Source organism: Leguminivora glycinivorella, chromosome 20 (assembly GCF_023078275.1).
Source record: "Leguminivora glycinivorella isolate SPB_JAAS2020 chromosome 20, LegGlyc_1.1, whole genome shotgun sequence".
NCBI lineage: Eukaryota > Metazoa > Arthropoda > Insecta > Lepidoptera > Tortricidae > Leguminivora > Leguminivora glycinivorella.
The window spans coordinates 15724450-15744878 of NC_062990.1; the positions used below are offsets into that span (position 1 = coordinate 15724450).

Below are 20429 nucleotides of genomic sequence, written 5' to 3' on the forward strand. Positions count from 1 at the left end.
CTTCTAAAGGAAAAAAAAGTGCGTCCCCCCCCTCTAACTTTTGAACCCTATGTTCAAAAAATATGAAAAAAATCACAATAGTAGATCTTTATAAAAACTTTCTAGGAAAATTGTTTTGAACTTGATAGGTTCAGTAGTTTTTGAGAAAAATACGGAAAACTACGGAACAATACACTGAGCGTGGCCCGACACGCTCTTGGCCGGTTTTTTTTGAAGTAGTTACACTACTATATATAAATTATAAATTTAAATAGATATCATACACGAAAGAAAAAACGACAAGGCCCACTAGTGGCCGAGCCGGGAATCGAACCCGGGTCTTCAGCTTACGCGGCTAACGTCTTCACCACTAGACCACCCGCCCGCCGTGGTACCCGACGAAATGTCTCTAGTGTATGTTATCTCTGATAAGGCTAGGCGCCTTTTGACCAACTCTAAGGGCGAGCAATTAGTGCTTGCACCTCCTATACGAATCCTTTGCAGGATTACGATATAGCGAGAGAGATGGTGCTGCCATCTATACAACTAGGGAACAAATCAAATTATTTTATTGAATAATTTTTGATTTGTTCTTTTTTTTTTTAAGTAGTTACACTACTATATATAAATTATAAATTTAAATAGATATCATACACGAAAGAAAAAACGACAAGGCCCACTGGTGGCCGAGCCGGGAATCGAACCCGGGTCTTCAGCTTACGCGGCTAACGTCTTCACCACTAGACCACCCGCCCGCCGTGGTACCCGACGAAATGTCTCTAGTGTATGTTATCTCTGATAAGGCTAGGCGCCTTTTGACCAACTCTAAGGGCGAGCAATTAGTGCTTGCACCTCCTATACGAATCCTTTGCAGGATTACGATATAGCGAGAGAGATGGTGCTGCCATCGTATAGATGGGAACAAATCTAAATAGAAAGAAGAAAAATAATACGGAGTCTACACAAAAAGTCTATACCCCAGTATTATTCCAACTTAAACCAAGATGACAGTGAGGAATGGGTGGATTAATTCTTTTTTTGTCCAAGAATTCTCTGGAATAATGCGGCTGCGAGGCGAAGATAATGTTTGCGTAGTAGAGATGTCGGCTTTGCAGTAATTAAAGGTTTTCGGGGAAGAAATTAGGGAAATTTTGTAGGTTATATTATTAGGGCTGACTACCTACTGATACCACCCGCCGGCATAGCTGGGTGGCTAGCCGAATGGCACAATCGCTCACGAAACGCTCACGAAACGAAGCGCTAGTAGATATCTATCTCTATCGCGCTTGCGTATTGGCGCGACAGAGCCAGCGGCGTATCGCTTTCGTTTGGCGTCGGAGAAATGCCATTCGGCTACGGGGCCTGAAATTACAATCGTTGAGGCTAAACGTCGACCGAAAGTCTATCTCTGTCGCGCCCATACGAACGATAAACGATATTATCATAATCGTTTGCACATTTGGTTACATGATTAGATGTTTTACAATACCGTGCGGCTGGTCTGTCTGTCTGTGTGTGTGACTGTGTGTCTGTCTGTGGCATCGTAGCTCCCGAACGGATGAACCGATTTAGTTTTAGTTTTTTTTGTTTTAAAGCTGAGTAAAGTTAGTCGGGAGTGTTCTTAGCCACGTTTCATGAACATCGGACCACTATGTCGCGGTCGGGGTTTTTTTCAAAATTTTAATTTTGTGGTTATATAATTAATGAGGAGGCACACTCAAAGGTTATGACAGAATAAACTGATGGCGCCACCCTATTAGTCCATACGTGAGAGCGAGAAGATGATATATTTTTTTCTCTCTCTCACATATGACAGTGACATGCCTAGCACGCACAGGCGCCGCCTAGCGGGATAAAATGTAAGTGTGCCTCCTCATACCGTGGGATAGTCCCTCATTGGTCGCACGTAAGAAGCACCTTTGCTTAGATTATCGCGGGAAGTCAGAAAAAGATTTTTGTAAGTCTTGTTTTCGCTTGAACCACATATGAGTACACTCTTTAAATTCAGTATTAATTAATAAAATCATCTACCAGTGCTATCTAAGTATTATCGCAATCGATAGTTGCTAGCGATCACTCTTGAAGTTCACGTTTGAAGTGTCGAGGTATTCCCGATGAACTACAGTATGGGGTTCTTCAAAAAAGGAGTGTACAAGTTTCTAATTGGTCGGCAACGCGCATGTGACACCCCTGAGTTGCAGGCGTCTATAGGTTACGGTGACCGCTTTCCATCAGGCGGGCCGTATACCTGTTTGCCAACGACGTGGTATAAAAAAAAGTTATTGTAATGTAATACATACAATCACGCCTGTATCCCATAAAGGGGTAGGCAGAACACATGAAACTACTAAAGCCTCAGTGCCACTCTTGGCAAATAAGGGGTTGAAAGAAAACGAAACTGTGACATTGTAGTGACAGGTTACCAGCCTCTCGCCTACGCCACAATTTAACCCATATCCGATAGTCGCCTTCTACGACACTCACGGGAAGAAAGGGGGTGATGAAATTCTTAACCCGTCACCACACAGGCTAATGTAATAATATACATTTTAACCCCATTTTATATTAATATTCCGTGGTTTCAGATAATACAGTGTTAATATTGGTCGCACGTAAGCACCTTCACTTTGATTATCGCGGGGAAGTCAGAAAATTCGTTATTCTACGTGCTGCAGGTTCGGTGGAGGCGACGGCCGGCGGCCTTACAAATCAAATGGGTTTAATCTTTTTTTTAGGGTTCCGTAGTCAACTAGGAACCCTTATAGTTTCGCCATGTCTGTCTGTCTGTCCGTCCGTCCGTCCGTCCGTCCGTCCGTCCGTCCGTCCGTCCGTCCGTCCGTCCGTCCGTCCGTCCGCGGATAATCTCAGTAACCATTAGCACTAGAAAGCTGAAATTTGGTACCAATTTGGTACCATTTATCAATCACGCCAACAAAGTGCAAAAATAAAAAATGGAAAAAAATATTTTATTAGGGTACCCCCCCTACATGTAAAGTGGGGGCTGATTTTTTTTCATTCCAACCCCATCGTGTGATATATTGTTGGATAGGTATTTAAAAATGAATAAGGGTTTACTAAGATTGTTTTTTGATAATATTAATATTTTCGGAAATAATCGCTCCTAAAGGAAAAAAAAGTGCGTCCCCCCCCTCTAACTTTTGAACCATATGTTTAAAAATTATGAAAAAAATCACAAAAGTAGAACTTTATAAAGACTTTCCAGGAAAATTGTTTTGAACTTGATAGGTTCAGTAGTTTTTGAGAAAAATACGGAAAACTACGGAACCCTACACTGAGCGTGGCCCGACACGCTCTTGGCTGTTTTTTTTAAATTAACCTATATGGTGTCCCACTGCTGGACAAAGGGCTCCCCTTCCTCTCTCCAGCCCTCCCGGTTTGATGCCCGCTCTTGCCAGTCTCTGCAAAATACGTCGAGGTCGTCCCGCCATCTCTTCTTTGGCTGACCTCTGCCCCGGCTAATTTGCGGTAACCATTCAGTCGTCACTTTTTTTGTTCTATTGAAGTGAAACTTCTATAACCTAACCACACAATTAAAATTTTGAAAAAACCCCCGACCGCGACATAATGGACCGATTTTGATGAAACATGGCTACGAACACTCCCGACTAACTCAGCTTTCAGACAAAAAAAATTAAATCCAAATCGGTTCATCCGTTCAGGAGTTACGAGGCCATGGGCAGACACACACACACAGACAAACAGACAAACACGTCAAACTTATAACACCCCGTCGTTTTTGCGTCTGGGGTTAAAATTGACGAATGATGCGACTTCCCACCGACAGCGTTAAACGTTTAACGCTCACAGACAGCGTTAAACGTTCAACGCTCAGTATTGATAAAGTGGTAAAGACGTTAGCCGCGTAAGCTGAAGACCCGGGTTCGATTCCCGGCTCGGCCACCAGTGGGCCTTGCCGTTTTTTCTTTCGTGTATGATATCTATTTCAATTTGCCTTGTTAGTTTGTTAGTTTTTTGGGTCAAAACGTAGAAACTAAATTTGACTCACTTCCCGGTTTCCGCGCTGAAATTTTGCACACATAATGTAAATCACGTGACAATGCAATATTATGGTATCATGAAGCTGATCTGATGATGATGCAGGAAGGTGATCATAGGCACTTCTGTTATGAAACGTCGTATCCCCATCGAGTAACGCCGTGTCTTGCGTGGGCGACGGTCGCCGTCGCGTCTCATACTTCCATATCGATAAGGTTTGATTTCGTATGCGTCGCATCGCCGTCGCGCGACCATCGCGCGACCGTCGCCCACGCAAGCCACGGCATAAGGGTTTTTTAAAAACGTCTCGAAAAGCAATAGATGACTGTTGAAAGAAAGCTTGTAACAAAAATGAAATTTTTGGGAAAAACTTATTAACTTTGGATTAGCAAAAAATGTCAGCAACCGATGCCAATATGCTTAAAATAATATTAAAAGTGAAAAATGACTGTCTTTAGGTGAGACTTGAACTATCCAGAATCCGTGAGTTCAGGACTGAAAACAGACATTTTCTATTATTAAATTTATTCAAATTGTTTGTATGTCAGCCGTCTAAAACAGTTTCCCTCTTAATGAAGACGAATTCGCAACCGTCTTTAAGTTAAATTAAGTGAAGACTCACATTAGGGCAGATAACCCCGGGATTCTACTCGAATTTACAATTTAACATTTTGATATATATTTGATACCGCTTTTGCACGCTTGAGTTGGTGCCTACTCCTATTGGGAGTATAGGCCCGGGCTTATGTATGTATGTGCAGCCAAGTGTCAAGCTCCACGTAGGGTCGAAGGCCCGAAGCGTCACACGAGAGGCGTGCTGACGTTCCTTACAACCCTCAAAGTAATATTATGTATGCTAAGATATTTTATGGTACTTTCTCCGCAAAATCCGAGAGATTTAATTTCATTTATTATGAACCAACTTACACTGAGCTCAGATATCGCTGAGAAGACAGTGTGATGGCGGATCTGTGTCAGCTACAAGCCATGATTGGCAAAAAGCTGCGCAGGATCGGGATAGGCGGCGTGTTCTCGTTTTGGAGGCCAAGATTCTCGTTGGATCGCAGAGCCATATTAGTTAGTTAGTTTCTTAGGAAGGAGTTGCTTGAAAATATCCTGAAATCATTTTTGAATTTCGAATGCCTCTTTCGGTTGCTACGCGAGATTACAGTTATTATTCATCACTTCATTTAACTCCGAATGGAGTTTCGTGGGATTGTTTTTTTACTCCAGTCCGCTTTAGTAGTGTATGAAGTTTGGAAACTTAAATGGGTTAAGGGGTCTACACTTCAAGAAGAAGTTAAGCATCCTATGACGTAATTGCAGCGAAAAATGGAGGGTAGATTGTCAGTTTACTTAGCTATAAGTATGCAAAGCTGATTCTTTGAGGCTGTTTCGATATTTAAGAGACGCATCGAGAAGACATTGCTTCTGTATCATGGGACAAGATGCCTCCGCATCCAAATATTTTAAGTCTTACTTAAATACCGTGCAAGATTAAGGTTTAGTTTATGATTAGTATTATTGTTTTTAATTAAAATTATGTATCCAATAAAGAACTATAGTCCTACTTAAATTGTATCACTGAACAGTCGTTAGTCCCCTTTGACCACTTACATCAAAATCATGATACCTACACTTAAACGACCTAGCAAAACATAGAATAGATAGCCTTGATATAAAACAGACACCCCATTTTCTCGTCCAGAAGATGCCCGTTCATCCTAGATTTAATTAAAGGTTGCCGGGGCGTCACAAGGTGACGAATAAAAAGATCTTACCTTGATCTCCTCTTGTCTGGAGTCCAGCAGGGCAGTGCCATTGTACCACTGAACTGTGGCCGGTGGATTAGCCCCCTTGACCAAACACGTCATGGTGAGGGTTGTCCCCTGCGTCACGTGGTCTCCAATACCGGTGATCTCCACTTTTGAGGGGGGCACTGGAAAGAAAAGAAATGGTTAGATAGGGATAAGGTATCTTAAGCAGTAGTGTAAATATTCAGAAACAATTTGTTTCGAAATCGTCCCGCATGGCGCGCTGTTCAAGATTTTATACAAAAGGTTTTTACAAAATTTAAATGTACTTATTATATTAAAGGTATCTTAGTTTAGAACTGTCGTGGCTATTAATTAAATTCGAGTAACTCAAATGCGAGTGCGAGTTATAGGTTTTGCGACATTTTCTCGCATTGCGATACAGCGAGGAAATGTCGCCAGTATCCTTGGTATATTGCCTAAAGGGCCTATTTTAGATATAAAATTGCTTTTAAGTTTTATGATTAGCCTTAGTATCTATATTTTTTATATTCATATTCATCATATTCATATATTATATGTTCATGTAAATAAATGGTCGTTTAAAGTGCAAGTTTAGATATTTTTAAGTACATTGGTAATCCGTAAAAGTAATCACGATTTATCCCGATTAAAATTGTTCTACATTTAATTCTGTTTATTGACTGAGTTAACTTCCATTGTTTCGGATATCCATGAGCGGCAGTGATCGCTTACCATCCGGCGACCTGCTCGTTTGACTTTTATCGAATAAAAATAAAAACCAGAAAACCTATCTTCATAGACTTCATTTTTGTAATGCCTTTCATGTACCAGACAAAATCTAGCTTGATCTCCTTTATTTTTGTGACGCCTCGAAATAGACAGACCCAAGCTTTATTGGAAACTAACTATAATAATGTAGTAAATCTGTCGGCTACTTCTAATACGAAGTAAAAAGTTCACCTCGCAGTCCCCGAAGTACGATCCTATCCGAACTTACCCGGAGTTGGAGGGTCGTAATGTGTCCGCGTTCCAACGGTTTAGTAGAGCGGGTGGCTAAAACTGTTTTGGAAAGTACTTGTTTTTCTTTTGGTGGGAGTTTTTTTATATGGGATAGGAGGCAAACGAGCAGACAAGTCACCTGATGGTAAGCGAGTGATGTCTATCGGCGGCAGTAAGCCGATAGACACCCGAAACACCAGAAGTGTTGGAGGTGCGATGTATTTAAGATGGGTGTACGCTCTTGTCTTGAAGGTTTGAAGGTCGTATCGGTCCGGAAATACTGCTGGCGTCAATTCATTCCACAGTTTAGCTAAGCGGGGCAGGAAGTTTCTGGAGAAACGCACAGTTAAGGACTGTCAGTCATCTAAATGATGGAGATGGAAATGTTGTCGCGTAGGGCGATGGCGGAAAGAAGCGTTAGGGATTAATCCGAACAATTCCTCGGAGCACTCCCCGTTATACATACTACGTCGTATACTACGTCGTTTTACAAGGATACGGGTCGACTAATGGTAAGCAGTTATCCTAGCCTACGGTCGCCTTGCAACACCATGGGTGTTACAAGCGCGTTCCTGACTCTAACACATCGCACAATCGGTGACTTCTCTGGCAACTTTTCTTTTGTCAGCGGTTTCGTGTTCCGGCATCAGAAAAGAATATCACCACCCCATATGTTCCCGTGCATTCTCTCTCTCTCTTGCCACCATCTCATGTCAAGAAACCTTGCCCGTATCCTTTGCGGGGTCCTTGCTTATGAGACCTAAGCACGCTACAAAAACAAACAAAAAAAACTTACTCAGCGTCAGAAGTACAACACTATGAGGTAGGTAAAGGTTATTTACCAATTTATCTGTAAACATTGGTTTTTGTTGTTAATTTGAAAAAATGTTAAAGTTGCGTAACTCTATCTGACCTCAAATGGAATAGTGGAACGATTAAATGAAACTATTTAGTTAACCTTAATCAATCTATGTAAAATAATCCTATATTACTTATTTATTTATTATATTTATCTTTTTCAACCTTTCAGGATGCTGAAGATTGAGGTACAAAACTGAAGGTTTGTTTTTAGGGTTCCGTAGTCAACTAGGAACCCTTATAGTTTCGCCATGTCTGTCTGTCCGTCCGTCCGTCCGTCCGTCCGTCCGTCCGTCCGTCCGTCCGCGGATAATCTCAGTAACCGTTAGCACTAGAAAGCTGAAATTTGGTACCAATATGTATATCAATCACGCCAACAAAGTGCAAAAATAAAAAATGGAAAAAAATGTTTTATTAGGGTACCCCCCTACACGTAAAGTGGGGGCTGATATTTTTTTCATTCCAACCCCAACGTGTGATATATTGTTGGATAGGTATTTAAAAATGAATAAGGGATTATTGGGTAAGATTGTTTTTTGATAATATTAATATTTTCGGAAATAATCGCTCCTAAAGGAAAAAAAAGTGCGTCCCCCCCCCTCTAACTTTTGAACCATATGTTTAAAAAATATGAAAAAAATCACAAAAGTAGAACTTTATAAAGACTTTCTAGGAAAATTGTTTTGAACTTGATAGGTTTAGTAGTTTTTGAGAAAAATACGGAAAACTACGGAACCCTACACTGAGCGTGGCCCGACACGCTCTTGGCCGGTTTTTTGTCTGGAGTTTCTTAAAGCATTTTTTTTTAATTTCTTAAGTGGCGTAAGTCTGGCTTCCTACACTTCTTAAGCTCAGTCTGCTTACACAACTTTACCTTTGAAATATGAAGTGATTGAGTTGAGACTTATTTTTTAACCGACTTCAAAAAAGGAGGTTCTCAATTCGACTGATTTTTTTTTTGTATGTATGTTACTCGATATCTCCAAGGATTGTGAAGCGATTTTCCATTTTTTTAATCGTACGTGTATAACCCAGAAACTACAAAAATAATTGATTATTTTAGAATTTGGATGTTTAGATATTTAGATTTAGGTAGGAAATCTAATCGTCATATTATTTTTGCTTTTTAGTTCGTTAATATATATTTTGATACTGAGATGTGTTGTTATACCAAATATTGTAAATTATAGGGTGTTCTGTTGTTTTAGTAAAAACTTAAAAAAAAATGACATCATATTATAAATGTACGCACCAAGTCATGTGACTATTGCCCACTACTGTCTCAAGTCTAAACGCAGCACTACACACATATCGCAGCCCAAAGACATAAAATAGTTACTGATCTAGCATTTTTTCGGTCCCCCGGGATCCCGGGCGATAGAACGGGATATCCCGGACGGGATAGGACAATAATCTAGCCGGGAAATACAATAAGTGCGTGTGGAAGTGTTTTTGTGTCAATTTTATATATGAGAAGATTTTATATCTAGAGAACAGTTGCGATATAATTGTAAATTAGTTGCGGAAATGATCGTTAGATGTCGCTATATTTAAAATGCCAACTGGCTATTGAAGTGTTTAACTGAAATTATGAGGGCCAATAGATTGTTGAATTATGTCCAAATAACAAGAACTACGTACTGCGATATCGATACAGTGCAGATTAGGGTGACTAGATAACAAAAAAGACACTTATGAAACAAAAATATATATATATTGGGGATATCTTACACAGATCAACTTAGCCCCAAAGCAAAGCTTGTACTATGGGCGCTAAGCGACGATATACATACTTAAATAGATAAATATATACACAGAACTTTATTTATATAGAAGAAACAAGTTCATCTATTTGTATAGGGGCCGAGCGTGTCAAATTTTGTACTGAAGTTGTTTCTTGCCTGTAATTTTAAATATGTCTCAGGCTCTTGATTGTTCATAATTTTTGTGTTGTTGCAATTGAATATCACGTAACGAGGCATTTTTTATGTTTTGATTGACTTCAACTTACAAAAATTGACGCCCGAAAGCTGCAAGCTGCGATTAAAGATGGACAACTCAGTGGATTTCACTGAGTTCATTTGACACGCTAAGTAGATACGTTTGCTTGATCTATGGTATATATGACATCTGTGAATATATACTTATATACATAGAAAACATCCATGACTTCGGAACAAATATCTGGTTCATCACACAAATAAATGCCCTTACAGGGATTCGAACCCAGGACCGCAGCTTAGCAGGCAGGGTACTACTGGCTGAGACAGACCGGTCGTCAAAAGACGTTTGATGTCACTCTATCTAATGCTCTAAAGAATTAGTGTTGTGTTAGCGACGGAGTGTAAAAATTGCATTTTTGGCTAATTCATCAGTGTCATTAGTAATAAAAGACGAATGTGAATTAAATAAATAAAAATAAAATAATGCATTGCTATTTTAAAAAGGACGACTTGAAAAATAAAGGAACAAAATAAAAAGACAATTTAATTTAGAAACGTCAGAAAAAAACCCCTTTCTTTATCAAATTCAATCTTCTCACATTCATTTAAACAGTATCTTTAAGCTATAAAATAAAACTAAGAGATAACATAAATGGAAAGCTAGACGCTTTCTTTGTGTAGTTTGTCATAAAGTTCAACCAAAGAGGACCGAGTAGATAGAGAAATACTGTCAAAGTATTTTTTTTTAAAGCTGTATTTATTTTGGAGCCTTGGTCCATGGGACTACGTTGGCTCCGTTAGGCCACTTCACAATCATCATCATCCTCCTTGTCATCATCATCGGCATCATTCATCGCTTTGACAACTAATCCCAAGATTTGGCGTAGGAACTAGTTCTACGAAAGCGACTGCCATCTGATCTTTCAACCCGAAGGGTAACTAGGCCTTATTGGAATTAGTCCGGTTTCCCCATGATGTTTTTCTTCACCTAAAATCGACAGACAAAATATCAAATGACATTTCGCACATGTTCCGAAAACTTATTGGTACTAGCCGGGGTTCGAGCCTGCGACCTCCGGATCGAAAGTCGCACGCTCTTACCGCTAGGCCACTACTGCCACCAGCGCTTCCATTTTAAAGTTTATAATTATTTTTTTAATATTCCATGTTTAACTTGATATGTGTTAAAATTAACGCCATCTAGCCGAGAACCAACCAAAGTTGTAGCGCCATCTAGTTGACCGTACATTTATCTTGATATTAAATAAATGTCATATACAAAGAAAAAGTGACCAAAGCCTCCAAGTGTTCCGAGCTGGAATCGAACCAGCGTACTCCGTTAACCGGACGGATGCCTGTAAAACCACTCGGCCATCGGATCACGAAAGCAAGGGTCGAAATTTCCAAGTATATGACACAATTACCGAAGGCTTGGCGCCCCCCCGCCATCTCTGAGGTAGAACCGAAACTAGTTCGACCTCCTAACTGAATCAACACATGTGATTACGAGCTAGCGAAGAGAGATGGCGCTGCCGTGTAAATCTTAGAACAAATTAAATTATTCTCATTTGAAAATATTTTAATTTGTATTTTTAAGTAGTAACACTACTATTATACTATAAACATTAAATAAGTTTATAGTATAATAGTAGTGTTACTACTTAAAAATACAAATTAAAATATTTTCAAATGAGAATAATTTAATTTGTTCTAAGATTTATCTTGATGTTTCAGAGTTCTTTTCCTAAACTTTAGCTGTCTATATTGTCTTTGGTTCAACGGAATAGACTATTACTTTTTCGGAGACTTTGCTGGTTTTTTCAATATGTGGGTCCAATGGCCACTTAAACAGGGTGTCTGCTGAATTTAAAAACGGAGTACCGTATTTTGATAGGGCCTGAAGAGCGAATATGTTTTTTGAGGTTGAATTTTTAGATTTATGTGAAGTTCAAATGTGAGTGTGGGTACTAATATTTTTTTCAAAGATGTCCACCCCACTTTTTTCGTAACATGGGTATATTTTATGCGCTTAATCCTCAGAATCGCAAGCTCTTTCGATCCTGTCGATCCTGATAGGAGAAAAAAAATGTCCCAAGATTACCATACATTTTTTCCAACCTTACATTCCGTTACCGCCATACGAAATGTGTGAAAAAATGGTAACGTAATGGGAAAAAAACCTTGGGAGACTTTTTTCTCTATTAGAATTAAAAGAGCTCGCGATTCTGTGGAAACCACATAAAAAATTCCGAATCCAAAAAAAAGTGAGTGACAACTTTGAAAGAAATGGCCCATATTGGTGTTCATGCCAAGTCACGGTTTATTTTAATATATTATCTAAAGATTAGTAGCTAGGTTCATTATCAGGAACCACCCTATATAACACTTTTAATTAAATTCGAAAAAAAATCATTATTTTCATACATAATAAATGAATTTATTAGTGTGAGAGACCCTTAAGAATAACATTCAACTTAGTGTCAAGTGATTGACGGCACATGTCAAAACAAATAACATTAGGATCACACGCCTGTTCAGTAATTATCTTTATTTTTTTTAATAACTCAACAATCGTGAGAGTTAAGACGCTAGTTTCTTAGAGAAATTATTTGTATTTGATCTAGAGAACCTTCCTTTAAAGTTAACGGAATTCAATAAAATCAGGGTGTATGTATACTAAACAATTGAACCAGACGTTGTTGTAAGTAACTGGTGAAAATGCCTTATCCTAAGTTTTGAAAAAGCCAATCGTGGGCGTTGACAGTCCCAATAAATATGTATGGGCGCGAAATAGAAAGCCTTTTGGCGTCGACGAGTAAACGACATTGTCTACTAGCTTTATGACGGTGACGTATACCTACGCTGTTTTAGGTTTTGGTAAATATGTTACAGTAAAAGAGTATAAATTAAAGTACATAAATAATAATAATAAATAAATATTGGGGACACCTTACACAGATCAACTTAGCCCCAAACTAAGCAAAGCTTGTACTATGGGTGCTAAGCGACGATATACATACTTAAATAGATAAATACATACTTATATACATAGAAAACATCCATGACTCAGGAACAAATATCTGTGCTCATCACACAAATAAATGCCCTTACCGGGATTCGAACCCAGGACCGCGGCTCAGCAGGCAGGGTCACTACCGACTGAGCCAGACCGGTCGTCAAGACATATATAGTAATACATAGTAACACATGTGTGTACCTACATAGTAATACATGTAAGGTACAGCGGGGCAAATCTCGACTGGGGGTCCAATTGTAACTAACCCTTGCGGCTGCTGGCGGCACCCTAGGTTGGGTTTTTTATTAATATGTTTATGTTTTTTTTTATTGTTTTGTAAGTGGTTTTGTATTTTACTTTTTTTTCGTATTATAAATAGCCTTGCTTATAACTTCATATTTAATAAAGATTTACCCCCCTATTCATAAACGTTAACTAAAGTTATCATTCGTTTGTCCCTTTCTATCACACCAATACGTCAGAAAGGGACAAACGAACTTTATCGGCTTGATAACTTTAGGGAACGTTTATGAATAAGGGGGTTATAGTATAGAAATCACATGTGACCTTGCCCAGTTAGTTGCGACGACGAGTGAAGCGAGAAGGAGCGTGTTAGGTTGACCGTGAGCAAACCAGAAACGAATTTTTAATGTAAACTGTGTGTTATTGTAAAAGCCCGAAACGCGCTTCATTATAAGCGCTATAAGTGGCATAAGTTTTTCATAGAACTTCTGCCCAATACAACATTTACCGACCGCTGTGATAAAACCTAGGTTTTATCAAATCAAAGGCCTGAAACAACAAATATTTCTCACCTTTCTAACATAAATAATATCCTCTAATACACAATCCCGATCCCAATTTACTAATAACGACTCAATCCCAAAAATTACCAATATCATCAAAACCCCGTCACCATATAAATCATAACAGGAAAACAATTAGTGGGGTCACTAACGCGATAGCCGGCCGACTCGGCCAGCCAATCAGCGCGTTGTAATTGCCACGCCCATTCCATTATTTATAGGTAATGTTTACAAATTGGGAGCGGTTTAAGGATTTTTTTGGAGTCAGCAGTTTTGGTACATGATTCCTTTTTCCTGATTGTTTTTGTATTTAGTCATATTTAAAAGTGTAAGAGCAAAGGAACGGAGTTTATTTCTCTTACAGGAGAAATGTTTAGTAAAAACTCGTACGTGTCAATATCAGTAGCCTAGAGGGCTTACGCCGTGTCTTGCGTGGGCGACGGTCGCGCGACCGTCGCCGTCACGTCTTATACTTCCATATCGATAAGGTTTGATTTCGTATGCGTCGCATTGCCGTCGCGCGACCATCGCGCGACCGTCGCCCACGCAAGCCACGGCGTTAGAAACCTAACCAAGACCATGTTTTTTGTTAGGAACGCCCACTGAAAGTGCAACAATAGTTAATAGAAATATCTTCTATTCTATTCATTGCTTATGTATTTTCGTCATGGTTACATAGCATTCGGTAGTTATTTAAACATTAGTAAGGTCTTACAATATGGATGCAATGTTGGTGGCTCAGATGGTAGAACGCTGGGCTCATGATGCTGTGGCCGTGAGTTCAAAATCCAGTCAAGCCCTGTAGTGTTTCCACTTTCATCTTGTTTTATAATCTGCCTTTTGTATTCTAACAACGTAATCAACAAGGATTTTTAGCCAGCTTATGGACTTTAGTTACTTACTTTTTTTTTCGTCAATAATCGTCAAATATCTGTTCTCCCGCTCACTCTTACACCTTATCCCATAACCCCAAACGTGATAATTGCACCGTTACCTATAACCATCGATATATTTCTCTGTTTATTCCTTATTCCGCATTGGAAGGGTTAGGGGCCGCTATTGGGTGTGAAAGGGTTATGATGTGATTTTGTAAACCTTAATTTGAAAACTTTTTGTAGTCACATTTTGGGGTTGAAAAGGAAATACCCTTTGACTAGTTTTCTTTTGTCGTGAAATATGTTCTTTTGATTCAATTTTATTGGGTTCTGTTCATGACAAAAAAAAAAGAATTTATTATAAGTACTTCTTATTGAATCACTCTAAGAAACGCTAATATGCATACTGAACTAGGAAACTACATATCATTGCGTTCAAACCTGTGGTCCGCTTCGACAACAAATCACAAGATTTGGAGTAGGTACTAGTTGATCAGACCTGGCTTGAAGGTCGCAGGTTCGTGTGTGTGTGTGTGTGTGTGTGTGTGTGTGTGTTTTTTTTTTCATTTTTCCTTTGTCGAATATTTGCAATTTTATTTTGTTATTTGTGTAAGTAGGTTTTAAGGTTATTTCTCTCTCTCTCTGATAGTTTATATACTGGGGACGCTATTGCACAACACCCTGCATTTTATGATTAAGCACTGAGACTTGGCACAGGTTGTTCCTTGGGTGGCCCTGAGTAGATAAAGATCGGGAGGCATTGAGAGCCCCCCTTAATTTAGGAGGGAAGAGGGGGGGAAGGCTGGCGCCGCCGCGCTTCCTTTGAAACCATATTTCTCTAAAACTATACAAAATAGGGCATGTGATATATCATTTTCGGATAAATGAAGGACGAGGAATTCATTCTTGGAACAAAAAAAATGTATTTTAGAACAAAAATACAAAATAAAATGGGAAAATCTGAAAACGAGATTTTTTTTTATACATATTATTGCACATTTTATGAAAACTGTAATGGTTTTTTCTAAATAAAAAATATTATTTAATAGCTATATTTATCTAGTTTTAGAAAATGTATAATTTGTTATAGAAATATATTATAGGACGAGTGATAAAAAATAATTTACATCGCCCGATAGGGTGATTTGAATGCTCATTTCAATAAGTTTTGTCAATGATTTCAGGTATAATCACTATTTTTAACACACGAAAGCCGTAATCATTGTAGTTTATGGCTATTTTAGTGATTAATGTACTTAAAATAAAAAGAATAAAAAATTTTTAAAAAAATATTAAAAATGTGATAATTTTTTTTAACTTTATCCTATTTTGTTCTTTCTACACAATATATATCTAAAAGCAATAAATATCAATAAAAAGCCACATTTATGCAGTTTATAAAAATATATATTTTGTTATATAAATATATTACGAAACGCGAGATAAAAAATAATGAAAATGAAAATTTTAATGTACGGGTCAGCTTGCATTATTCGATGAGGTGAGGTAAAGGTACTACCCGCTATGCAGTGGAGTTCGTCTAGTAATACAGAAATATACTTATTCTAATAACGTTTACACATGTAGGTATATCACGACCCAGTACAGAAAATTGTAAAAGTCCTATAATATAGTTTATTTTGATTGTAAAATAAAATTGCATGTGACTTATATTGCAAAAAAAATGTCTTAATCACGTTCTCCTCTCCTAAAGCAGTTCTGCATGCATAGGCTTGAAGATTTTTTAGTTTACTAGCAGAATTTAGTTACTTCCTTTGGGCCCCCTTAAATCAGTTTTACCCATCCATAAAAGATAAAATAAAAATCGTCATATTCTTCCTTTCAGTATCAATGATAGTTAGTTATTGCGCAATAGTGCCATAAAAAATAAACTAGATTCGTATTACCATTAAACATTAATGATTTTTGAACTAAGACATTGCTTTTGTACAAAGGAGAACCTCAAAAAATGGTCTGACTAGACGAAAACATGTGTATCGGGACTAGTACTCAAGGCTCTCAAAAAGTGTAGCTATTTTGAGTTATTCAATAAAACAACATGAATAGTCTGAATTTAATTATGTATATATCACAACATCCACTGCATAAGCACATCAGCTCCGCACATTTAATTTAAAAAGTCTTTTTTTACGATTGCACCTTACGCGGCACTGTTTTTTACACCTGCATCCGACAATTTCGAGGCATGTTTCTGCAGCAACAGGCAACGTTGCGGGCAAGTAGGCTCCCAAATCCCAATTGTTACAGACTTTCGTCCAGCCACAAGTAGCAAATAATGGCAAATTTTGAATTGGGTTTACTTAGTTGACCCCATACATGGACACCTTGATATACCAGATACCTATAACCCTTACAAAAATGGTGCAAGGCAGCTTTTGTCGGTGAAATGCTGTTAATTTGGCGGTCTTTTTTGGTTAATAACTATTTTCGGCACTCGTTAACCAAAGTACAGGACGCAGATCTGGGGGGCCGATTTTTGAGTCTCACTGTCACTAAAATACCGGTTGAAAACGGTGAATTGCCTATTTTCAGTGACAATTTTCTGAATTCGAACGCCGTGAGACTCAAAAATCGGCCCCCTGGAATAATAAATATGTCAAGTAAGAATTATCCATAAATTATGCAAATCATATAGATAACTACTATTTCACAAGATGTATTAGGATCAGATGTATATATCTGACCTATCATATCAATCGCTCATTTCATGTAATATAAATAGTTAAATTCAGACTATATAGGAGTATGTTGTTTAATTTGAAGTACTCTAAATAACTACACTTTTTGAGAGCTTTGAGTACCTTTACCTCACCTCATCGAATCATACAAGCTGACCCGTACATCAAGATCGCCCTGCCACGTCACTTTCATTATTTTTTATCTCGCGTTTCGTAATGTATTTATATAACAAACTATATTTTTATAAACTACATAAATGTGGCTTTTCATTCATATTTATTGCTTTTAGGTATATATTGTATAGAAAGAACAAAATAGGATAATGTTATAAAAAAGTTATCACATTTAATTTTTTTTTTAATTTTTGTATTTTTTTATTTTAAGTACTACATTAATCACTAAAATAGGCATAAAATACAATGATTACGGCTTTCGTGTGTTAAAAATAGTGATTATACCCGAAATCATTGACAAAACTTATTGAAGTGAGCATTCGTATCACCCTATCGGGCGATGTAAATTATTTTTTATCACTCGTTGTATAATATATTTCTATAACAAATTATACATTTTCTAAAACTAGATAAATGTAGCTATTAAATAATATTTTTTATTTAGAAAAAACCATTACAGTTTTCATAAAATGTGCAATAATATGTATAAAAAAAAATCTAATTTTCAGATTTTCCCATTTTATTTTGTATTTTTGTTCTAAAATACATTTTTTTTGTTCCAAAAATGAATTCCTCGTCCTTCATTTATCCGAAAATGATATGTCGCATGCCCTATTTTGTATAGTTTTTGAGAAATATGGTTTCAATGGAAGCGCGGAGGCGCCAGCCTTCCCCCCTCCTCCCTCCTAAATTAAGGGGGGCTCTCGATGCCTCCCGATCTTTATCTACTCAGGGCCACCCAATGAACAACTGTGCCAAGTCTCAGTGCTTAATCATAAAATGCAGGGTTCCCATACAAGACATAGCAATAGCGTCCCCAGTAATACTAGCTCTGCCTATATCTTGAGATTCGTAGGATAACGTGATGTTGCCAAGATTGGTTCAATCTCTCCAATCTCACCTAAGAGCACATTGATTACGGAAGTGCGGTACATTGGGGTTATTCCGTGAAAGACGTTCACGAAAAAGAATAAAAAATAAAACAACACGTTGTGTCCTGTTTTCTTACAAAAACTGAGTTGATTCGGACGCCACGATATCGGACGACTCTTAAATACAAAATTTTATTTCCTACTCATTTTCGTCAGACTGTAAGTAGGTAGAATTACAGACCTGTGGGAAGAAGTTTCCTAACTAGTGCGTAAAACTTTCAAGTTGATAAACTTGACTGATTAAGCAGAACAAAAATTTAAAGTAGGTACTCAATTCTAATTAACACAAGTCAAATTACATTTCAACTTGTGCTATCTTAAAGTATCTAATCACACTACTATACAGAGTGGGGCCTGTAACAAAAGCAAAAAATTAAACTGTAGGCTATTCTCCTTATACCTTTGACTTTTAAAAATAACTTGTATTATGATTTTTATCACCCTTGAAAGTTTTTTCTAAGAGGTAATGTATTGCGAAATCTGTTAAGTGTAAAGTGTGACTGACAACGTCAATGACAACATTAATGGCGTCCATTGAAGCTAATGTTTATTTTGTATGAAAAGTTAGAAAATTAGAGACTTCATGATTTTGTAAAGTCGCTAAACAAATGTTGGTCAGTTTAAGGAGTACAGCCTACAGTTTATTTTTTTGCTTTTGTTACAGGCCCCACGCTGTATATATAAATAAAAACCGAAATAAATTACACATATGAGAGAAAGAAAAAAAATTACGAACTGATGATGTTCGATTCCAGCCTCAGGCACTGGAGGCCTTGGTCACTTTTTCTTTATTATGTGTACCACACATAGATGGCGCCACAAAAAAAATGTCTTGTAGCTTTCGATTATACTTGTAGGTGGCGTTAAGTTTCACTTTTGACAATAGATTTATGGCTCGAAAGTGACACTTTACGCCAATCTACAAATAATCGATGGCAACAAGGCATTTTTTGTGGCGCCATCTATGTGTGGTGTAGTGTATGCGCGTTCTTAGGCGGTCGCATTTTAATGTATGGGATGATCTTCTTATATTTAATCTATGCTAAGACTGAAAAAGCATTGGGCTAGCGATCCAGTGATCGTACGTTTAAATCTCACCTATCATTTACAGGGTGTTTCTGCTTAAAACAAAATTAATATAGCCTTGACTTCCAAAAGCCTACCGTAATAACCACAGTGCACCTATCTAACTCTAACTTGCCCTGAATTGGCCACCGTCAATACCAATAACCTTCCAACAATTACCAAGTTATTGGCCGAACGTTGATTTGAACAATAAATTCAAGCCATAATAGCAAGATGTCTAAAATTGTAAACAATATTGTTAAGTTAGGAACGCTTGTAAACCGGGGGATAATAAACTAGGCTATAAATGTAGACCGTTTTGCCTTTGGCGAGTTTGCTTTAGTTTGTGATGTTATTTACAACTAGCTTTTCCCCGCGGATTCGCTCGCGTAAAATTCGAATGGTTTGCATGGACCATTTGATTTTCAACCAACCAGTGGTCCGATTTTAATGAAACATGGCTAAGAACACTCCCGACTAATTTAGCTTTCAAACAAAACTAAATCTAAATCGATTCATCCGTTCAGGAGCTACGACGCCACAGACAGACAAACACGTCAAACTTACATTCCGTCGTTTTTGCGTCCAGGGTTAAAAATCGCAAAAATCTAATTATCTGAACTTTACTTTTCACTCCTGCTCATCTCAGTTAGGAGTTTGATAATATTTAATTTAAGCCCCCGACAGACAGTGTAACCCCCAACCCTTAACTACAGATTAGTTGCGGAACTAACATTGAAATCTAAAATCGGGCGAGTTTCGACAGTAACTATCACTTTATTGAGCGCTGTACTATATTGCTGGGGAGATGGGCAGGGACGGACTTTGTTGACTAGGTTATTGAAATTCCATTTTCTCTGTGGGCGAGAATTGTTTAAATGGGTTAAAGATGTATTGAAAGGTATGTGACTAATAATTATGAATTGGCTACATTTTTGTAAAAGTGTGTGAGATTGTTCTGATACTTATACGTGATGTTATGCAATCATCAATATAGAGGTTAGTCAGCAGAACCTTATAAATACAGCTTTATTTATCGCACTAAAATTATCTGCAATCTGATATATTTAAGTATGATACATTTTTAATGCATGTTTCTTGTTACATCTTCTCATTCGAAGGCAGTGATGTCTTCTGTTACCTTTCGATTTCATGGGGACTGCTCATATCCGTACTAATATTATAAATGGGAAAGTGTGTGTGTCTGTTTGTTTGTCCGTCTTTTACGGTAAAATGGAGCGACGAATTGTCGTGATTTTTTAAGCGGAGATAGTTGAAGGGATGGAGA

At 37.8% G+C, this 20429-nt stretch overlaps 1 protein-coding gene across 6 annotated transcripts in view; it reads right to left on the minus strand.

Annotated features, from left to right (window-relative positions):
* LOC125236967 (nephrin-like) overlaps positions 1-20429 on the minus strand; it is an 835833-nt gene that overhangs the window by 58754 nt on the left and 756650 nt on the right. For all 6 annotated transcript variants that reach the window (XM_048143884.1, XM_048143886.1, XM_048143883.1 and 3 more), the window contains exon 7: positions 5778-5935. In XM_048143884.1, the coding sequence (XP_047999841.1) occupies positions 5778-5935 (158 nt within the window). The remainder of the gene's footprint in view (positions 1-5777; positions 5936-20429) is intronic.